This window comes from Schistocerca nitens, chromosome 7, assembly GCF_023898315.1.
Source record: "Schistocerca nitens isolate TAMUIC-IGC-003100 chromosome 7, iqSchNite1.1, whole genome shotgun sequence".
NCBI lineage: Eukaryota > Metazoa > Arthropoda > Insecta > Orthoptera > Acrididae > Schistocerca > Schistocerca nitens.
Window position 1 is genome coordinate 417553904 of NC_064620.1, and position 8640 is coordinate 417562543.

At 37.5% G+C, this 8640-nt stretch overlaps 1 protein-coding gene across 5 annotated transcripts in view; it reads left to right on the top strand.

Moving 5' to 3' along the window:
* Positions 1-3917, top strand: part of LOC126194653 (mesocentin-like) — a 631517-nt gene extending 627600 nt beyond the window's left edge. For all 5 annotated transcript variants that reach the window (XM_049932838.1, XM_049932840.1, XM_049932842.1 and 2 more), the window contains one exon: positions 2577-3917. In XM_049932838.1, the coding sequence (XP_049788795.1) occupies positions 2577-2584 (8 nt within the window). In that variant the 3' untranslated portion in view covers positions 2585-3917. The remainder of the gene's footprint in view (positions 1-2576) is intronic.
* The last annotated feature ends 4723 nt before the right edge of the window (positions 3918-8640 follow it).

Consider the following 8640-nt stretch of genomic DNA (forward strand, 5'->3'; position numbering starts at 1 on the left):
AACATCTTTAACAGCAAACCCCATGTTCGTAAGTGTGAAACTGCCTTTCAAACGAAACTGATACAAAAACACTAGTTCCCAACAAAAGCTGACAAAGGGAGAACACCTGAAAATTCTGCACTTGAAATGAGAGCTGAGGAACATGCAAGTAACTGATGCTTGGCAGTGTGTACAACCTTTTACTGATGGGTTGGTGACAGGGTCACAATACATGCCGAGATATTTGCGGCACAGCAGTAGAAACAGGTTTGTTGTTGCTCTTACCGAGGCAATGGCATCAAGGCCCCTCTATCAGATGGAACTGTTTAAAGTCTCAAGGTATTTTAATCACATAGTAGTTAACATTAACACAAGCATTTCCTTCAGAGATGATGTGCCACGTGGAGGAAAATATGTGAAACTTTGCTGTGCAGAATTTTTTTATAGTTTTATTTCAGAAATTTCAGTTTGCTGTTGAGAAGTTACTTATTTATTAATTTATGACAGTGAGAAATCCGTACAATGAGTTAGTCATGAACTTCTCTCAATACTTGCATAGTACATTTTTAGTATTTTCATCAAACCATGCTATGGCAGGGGGACTCTGACATGTTATGCCAAAAATAATAATTGGAAATAAATGAGCAATGAGGATACATTCATTAAGTTTCCTGGGATTCACCTTCTTGTTCAAGAAAGTGGCCCTCGGAAATAAAACATAAATAATCCAATTACAGTACCACTAAACTTTCCAGAAATTAAAAAAAGAGATTAGAATGAAATTTGACCAAATCATGTCTGTTCCTAGAGTACTGTATTGAATCAGAGTATAAGCTGCAATAGGAGAGTAATTGAGAAGAATAAAAAGATACACAAGATGATGGAGGAAAATAAAAGTAGAATGCCGGCCAAAAACAAGTACGACATTTCAAACACATGACTATGAAAAAATGGATTAATTAGCTGGATGGAATGGGCTGTATTTGTATTTCCAATAAGATACAAAATCTAATAATAATAATAATAATAATAATAAAATCATGAGACTGTTCACATTACTATGGAATTATTTTTAAAGGTGTATTAGTGTGTATGTGTTATTTACCTTGAATGCGTCCTTACACATTCACCAAAATTGATCAGTTCGTTGGTGGTGGATGGGCAGTTGACTACAAATATGTTCTTGCAGTCCACTGGAAGGCATAAGTAGTGAAGTTCCCACACAGCTTCACAAGAAATAACAATCAAAAATGCTCTGAGAAGACATGTGCAAATGCAGGGATGTGTGCACTGGGTAATGGATGTACTTTGAGAGCAATTGCTATTAATTGAACATATTCGGTATGTATACTAAATGCTAGCTCAGTCTGATTTTTGTTGTGTCACCTTTAACTGATTAAAAGAACACTTCGGTAAACTGCTTGTCTACATTCACAGTTGATAGAGTTTGTTGGAATTTGTCTCAGCGTAAACTCACAGTAGAGGTCAAACACAGTCATGAACTAACATGCCATGATAAATGGTTCGCAGTAATGCAGGCAGTTTCTCCCTCTTTGTCAAACCTCAGAAGTACATGAGACAGGGGATGGAGATTGTTGGGCCAATAAGGAAGGAGATGAAAGGCCAATGTCATAAAGATGATCAATATATATGTGATGCTGTAGGTAAATGACACAAGAGCTATTTGTAATGATGACATGTATCATGAGTACTTAACCCTCCAACCATCAGCGAATTTCCGATTTTTCTTTATAAAATCGCAGACCAATTTCATTTGATAGTTAGAATAGTTCAAAGATTGTGACAAGAAAACCAAGACTTAATTTAGAAGTGATTTTTGACTGACATTTAATGTACATAATTCAGGAAACATGAAAATTTGTGTTCAGTGTTATAAACACAGAAAAAACTTTTTGGTAATTTTTGTTGAGTTTGGTATATTTTGAAGTAAGGTTCCATACACAAGCTCGCAGAAATGGCTACAAAATTGCTGGCATGAGAATGTATATGTGTAAGTGTATGTGTGATACTTGAGGATGTGTAAAATGCAACTCCCGACATTCTAGAGCAGCAGGAAAAGATTAGATGGGTAAATAGTGGCTCTTGATGTTCTAGAGCAACCAAAAAAGATTTGACAAGCAAATAGTGACTTCCAACGTACAGACAGGCTATAAACTACATCCAGTGTGATAACAATGTGCCCTGCAGGATCAATCGGAAAGAGCTGAATGCAGACATGTGCGTTGCCCCTGGCTGAAGATAAGACATCTTTTGTGACTGGTAATTTTCAGCGTAAAAATAATAAAAAGATGAAACATGCTTTTGCTCCATTGATTATTATACAAGCTATACTTTGAGCACTGTTGTTTAATTAATTTATAAGCTATTTAAAAGCATATTTATGTGTAACAATATTGTGGCCCTGCAATATGACCTACATGTACTGCCAAGGGGAACCACCAAATTGTCCCTAGGGAGTGGGAGGGGACAAGTTATTATTGGTTATTATGCCTCTTGCTTACTAATACTGCTGTAATGGATAGCTGATTGATAAATTTGCTTATTCCTTTTGTCATTTCTTGCTCTTGTGTTTTCAGGGCCCTGAAGTGACTGAACAGCCACCTGTGAAAGCACCTTGTGCCACCTGGCTGGCCCCTTCACTGCCTCAGCACAGTTTTGTCCATTCTACATTATCATCAGAAGTTCAGCAAAACTCAGAACAATAACAAATATATAGGTTCACGTTTGTTTTATACATACACGTTGTTCTTCAGTCTTAGATTTTTGACACATATTGTGTGCAAAATTATTGTAAAATCTCAACTTTTTGTTAATTAGCTCTATTTTCTCCCTTTTTTTATGCTGTGTGATGTGTGGATGTGTGTGTGTGTGTGTGTGTGTGTGTGTGTGTGTGTGTGTGTGTGTGTGTGTGTTTTTTCCATTTTGTATTTATGACGACAGCTTTTTGCTTTGTTTTCTAGCAGTCACATAATGACTGCCTTGCAGCATTTTTCATTATATCACCAATGCTGAAGAATAAAAGGCAGGTACTGCATTCTTACAAAATTCCAACTTTCATACCAGTGGAAAAGAGTAAATATATATAAGTTTTGAGTGCAATGGCTAAGTTGCAAAATAAAGTGGAAAATCTGCTTTGCCTGTATTTGATAATCAGTGGTAGTGCACATTCAAGAAGCTTCTTTCAGCTTCCTTCAGAATACTGGGATGGAATAAATATTACAATCAATATTATTGACATGTGGTCAAATTCAGATGTTTAGAGGCTGGACTGGTTCAAAACTGTATGTGAAAGAAACAGAATAAGGATTAAGTAAATGCAATTCAATCCCAGTGCTTACACTTGTGATATCCATTTTAGTAGGATTCATGGTATCTTTAGAAGTTGAACTGCAAGATATCAAGAGGAGCGCCTTTTGTGTTTGTGGCAGGAATATTGCCTTCTGTTGCTTGCCATGCAACATTTCAGACTGAATGCAGAGTTTATTGCCTAAAGTGCAACTGACCAATAAAAAGATTTATTATATCTTGAAAAGTCTAAACAAGTTGAAATGTAAAATATATATATATAATATATATAAACGTACAATGAGCAAGACATTCCAGTTACTTAATTGACAAGAACTTGTTTATATTTCTTTTACTGATAAAATGAGCCATCACAGAAACATAACTGTGAAGGTTGGCATTTGTCCTTTGTGTGCTAATGGCAGCTAGTTCCAAATATTGTTTCCACTTTTTTTGTCTTGATGCAGAATTTGCCTCCTACTAACATGTTCACGGACTGTAAAAATGTATGTTGTAAATATTTATAATAATGGCACATTGATTGTCAAAAAGGTGGAATCGTCATATGCTTGCCATTCAGAGTATTTGCATAGCACTGCTTCTGTTATCAAAATAAATTTATTGATTGAATATATTTTAGTTTCATTTCACTCCATATTTATTGTAAAGCATTCAATTTATTTAGGTAAGTTATATGTGCTGCAAGTATTTCTCACTTGAAATACTGTATTGCAGTGTGTTTTTCTTAAAAAGTCCCACCTACAAAGGAGTAATACACATTCACATCTGCATAAACACCTGAGATTTCTTCTGCAATCTTTTTTGTCTCATACATTGCCAGCCAGTGACCGAGGTGGGTTAAAATAATGTAGAAAATGTGCAGTTCGAGCAATGTACATACCTCAATGAAACTGAACATAGTTCCAATCAGACCCAGAGGACCATATGGTGCCGACCACATGCCATGTAATCCTCTACCACAAGGCATCATTTGTATGTGATGTGGAAGGGCATGATGGAGTAGCTTTGCAGTTTGTCTCATATGAGGCTGAGTGCAACATCATCATGCTCATGTCTCCTCCCAAGGAAAAACCAGGGTAGTACCAGGAATTGGACCTAGTCCTCTGTGTGGCAGTCAAGGCAAGATGACCACTCAGCTACCAAGGCAAACTTTTTATTTATGTAGTTTCTGTAATTTGAAATAGCTGTAACAGTTGAAATTTGCTATGAAACTAACCTGTAAGAGTACCTACTGAAATTTGGATAGCTTTAATTCAAAGGACTACTCATACCTCATCTACATCTTTCAGCTCACCGGGAAGTGAAATATTACAATAACAGAAAATCCACTGTGGCTAAACAAGAAATGGGAGAAAGGTAACCACTCACCTGTAGCTGATTGATACATGGGTGCCATGGCATTGATACAGACACATTACTACCTTTAGAATGGTTACTCACATGCATGTGCGCGCGTACACACACACACACACACACACTCACACTGTATGCAAGCCCTATCTGATATTCAGTTATATTTTATTTATTTATTTATTGTTCCGTGGGACCAAATTAAGGAGAAGTCTCCATGCTCATGGAACGAGTCAATACATGAAATTATAACACGATATCAGAAACAGATAAAATGAAATATAAAAAAAAACATATTCAGGTGACAAGTCGTAAGTTTAAATAAAGAAAATCAACAATGTAACACTGGAATTTTCTTAATTTTTTAGCTCTTCCAGGAGCTCCTCGACAGAATAGAAGGAGTGAGCCATGAGGAAACTCTTCAGTTTAGACTTAAAAGAGTTTGGGCTACTGCTAAGATTTTTGAGTTCTTGTGATAGCTTATTGAAAATGGATGCAGCAGAATACTGCACTCCTTTCTGCACAAGTTTCAAGGAAGTGCATTCCACATGCAGATTGGATTTCTGCCTAGTATTAACTGAGTGAAAGCTGCTAACTCTTGGGAATAGGCTAATATTGCTAACAACAAACAACATTAAAGAAAATATATACTGTGAGGGCAATGTCAGAATTCCCAGACTATTGAATAGGGGTCGACAAGAGGTTCTCGAACTTACACCACATATAGCTCGAACAGCCCATTTTTGAGCCAAAAATACCCTTTTTGAATCAGAAGAATTACCCCAAAAAATAATACCATACGACATAAGTGTGTGAAAATATCCGAAGTAGACTACTTTTCGTGTTGAAGTGTCACTTATTTCAGATACTGTTCTAATGGTAAATAAAGCAGTATTTAGTTTCTGAACAAGATCCTGGACATGGGCTTTCCACAACAGCTTACTATCTATCTGAAGGCCTAGAAACTTGAACTGTTCCGTCTCGCTTATAATATGCCCATTCTGTCTGATCAAAATATTGGTTCTTGTTGAATTGTGAGTTAGAAACTGTAAAAACTGAGTCTTACTGTAATTTAGCATCAAATTATTTTCCACAAGCCACGAACTTATTTCATGAACTACATTATTTGATACTGTTTCAATATTACACACAAGATCCTTCACTACCAAGCTGGTGCCATCAGCAAACAGAAATATTTTTGAATCACCTGTAATACTAGAAGGCATATAATTTATATAAATAAGAAATAGCAGTGGCCCCAGCACCGACCCTTGGGGAACGCCCCACTTAACAGTGCCCCATTGGGACTGAACATCACTACCACTCTCAATATTGCGGAGAATTACCGTCTGCTTTCTATTCTTAAAGTAAGAGGCGAACCAATTGTAAGCTACTCCCCTTACTCCATAATGGTCCAACTTCTGCAGTAATATTTTGTGGTCAACACAGTCAAAAGCCTTCGTTAAATCAAAGAAAACACCTAGCGTTCAAAACCTTTTATTTAATCCGTCCAAAACCTCACAGAGAAAAGAGAATATAGCATTTTCAGTTGTTAAACCATTTCTAAAACCAAACTGAACATTTGACAGCAAATTATGTGAATTTAAATGCTTCAGTAACCTTGTATATACAACCTTCTCGATAACTTTAGCAAACACCAATGGCATAGAAATAGATCTAAAATTGTCAACATTATCAATGTCTCCCTTTTTATAAAGTGGCTTCACTACCGAATACTTTAATCGGTCCGGAAACCGACCACTCCTAAAGGAAAAGTTACAGATATGGCTAAGTACTGGGCTAACATACATAGAACAATACTTCAGTATTCTGCTAGATACCCCATCATATCCATAAGAGTTCTTGGTCTTTAGTGATTTAATTATTAACTCAATCTCCCTCTTGTCATTATCATGGAGGAGCATTTCAGGCAACAGTTTCGGAACACTTCTTTCTAAGAGCGCTATATGATTCCCTGTTGGGACTAGGTTTCTATTTAGTTCACCTGCTATGCTCAGAAAGTGATTATTAAATACTGTACATATATGCAACTTACCAGTAACACGGACATTCCCACTACGCACTGATTCTATATCCTCGACCTGTCTCTGCAGACCAGCCACTTCCTGTACGACTGACCATATGGTTTTAATTTTATCCTGATACTTAGCTATTCTATCTGCATACCGCATACTTTTTGCCTTCCTAATAACATTTTTAGCACCTTACAATACTGTTTGTAATGGGCTGCTGCATTTAGATTTTGACTGTTTCTAACGTTTTGATATAATTGCCACTTTGTTCTACAAGATATTCTTATCCCTCTAGTCAGCCACTCAGGCTGCCTGTTTGTGCTAGTACCCTGTTTTGAACGTTCTAACGGAAAGCAACTTTCAAAGAGCACGAGAAAAGTCTTGAGAGAAGCATTATATTTATCGTCTACTTTATCAGTGCTATAAACATCTTGCCACTCTTGTTCCTTGATAAGGTTTACAAAGGTCTCTACAGCAACTGGATCAGCTTTCCTAAACAGCTGATGACTATATTTAACACGTGTTGCAGCACAAAAATCTTTTAGAGTTAAAATTTGTGCATCATGATCTGAAAGGCCATTCACCTTTTTGCTAACAGAATGCCCTTCTAGTAATGAGGAATGAACAAAAATGTTGTCTATGGTTGTTCTACTGTTCCCTTGCACTCTCGTTGGAAAGAATACGGTTTGCATAAGATTATATGAATTACGGAGGTCTACCAGCATCCTCTTCCTTGCACTATCACTTATACAATTAATATTGAAGTCACCACATATAACTAACTTTTTGTATTTCCTATAAAGTGAACCAAGAACCTCCTCTAGCTTTAGCAAAAATGTTGTGAAATCGGAGTCTGGGGATCTATAAATAACAACAGTTAGAAGTTTAGCTCCATTAAATTTAACCACACCTGCACAACATTCAAACACCTTTTCAGTGCAGTACTTTGAAACATCAATTGACTCAAATGGGATGCTGTTTTTCACATACATGGCTTCTCCCCCACACCGCAAAGAGCTCCTCGAAAAGCTGCCAGCCAGCCTGTATCCTGATAAAGGAAGCTCTGAATTATCTCCTTATTTAAGAAGTGTTCAGATATACCAATAATTTCAGAGTCAACATCTATAAGCAGTTCACTAACTTTATCTCTAATACCTTGTATATTTTGATGAAATATACTAATTCCCTCATTACTCGGATACCTAAGCTTTGTCAAAAGTGGTTCCTTTGTTAGAGACACTTCCCTTAAGCAGGAATACCTATCAGCTGACTTCAATCTAAAAAAGGTGCAGCTCTAACACCCACTACTGCAGGAATTTTCCCATGAGTGATCCCACCAATGCTGTCACCTATATGCTTTGCCAACCTCCCCTTCCCATACCTGTTAAGGTGCAGGCCATGTTTAGTGAAACCTGTCCTGCTGATAGACTCCACCGACACCACTGAAATGTGACCCATGCTTTCTGTCATCAGTGCACCCCCAAGTCTCATGTTATTACGCCTGATGGCTGTATTAAGATGAGGCCGATCGTGACGCTGAAACAGTTCCATGAAATGCACATTCGTGTTGCCAGTCTGAGTTGCTATCTTTTCCAGGTCACCATCTATGTCATACTCCCCATCCCTATCAATACTGTTACTAGCCCCACCCCACAATCACTACCTGATCCTCTTTAGTAAAATCCCTACATAACCCCCCTATGTTAACAGTCACCTGAGCCAATCCTGCATTAGGCTCCACAATGCTGGTGACCTGGTACTCACTCCCCAGCACTTCCTGCAACTGCTGGCCTACACCTCTGCCATGAGAACTACCTAACAGCAGAACCTTCTTCTTCCATTTCGACTTTGCAACTGTTCTAGCCACCGTAACAACTGAAGTCTGCTGCATACTTCCTACATCTACAGCTACTAGAGATTCCTCTCCACTAGACTCTGACAGTTGGTCATA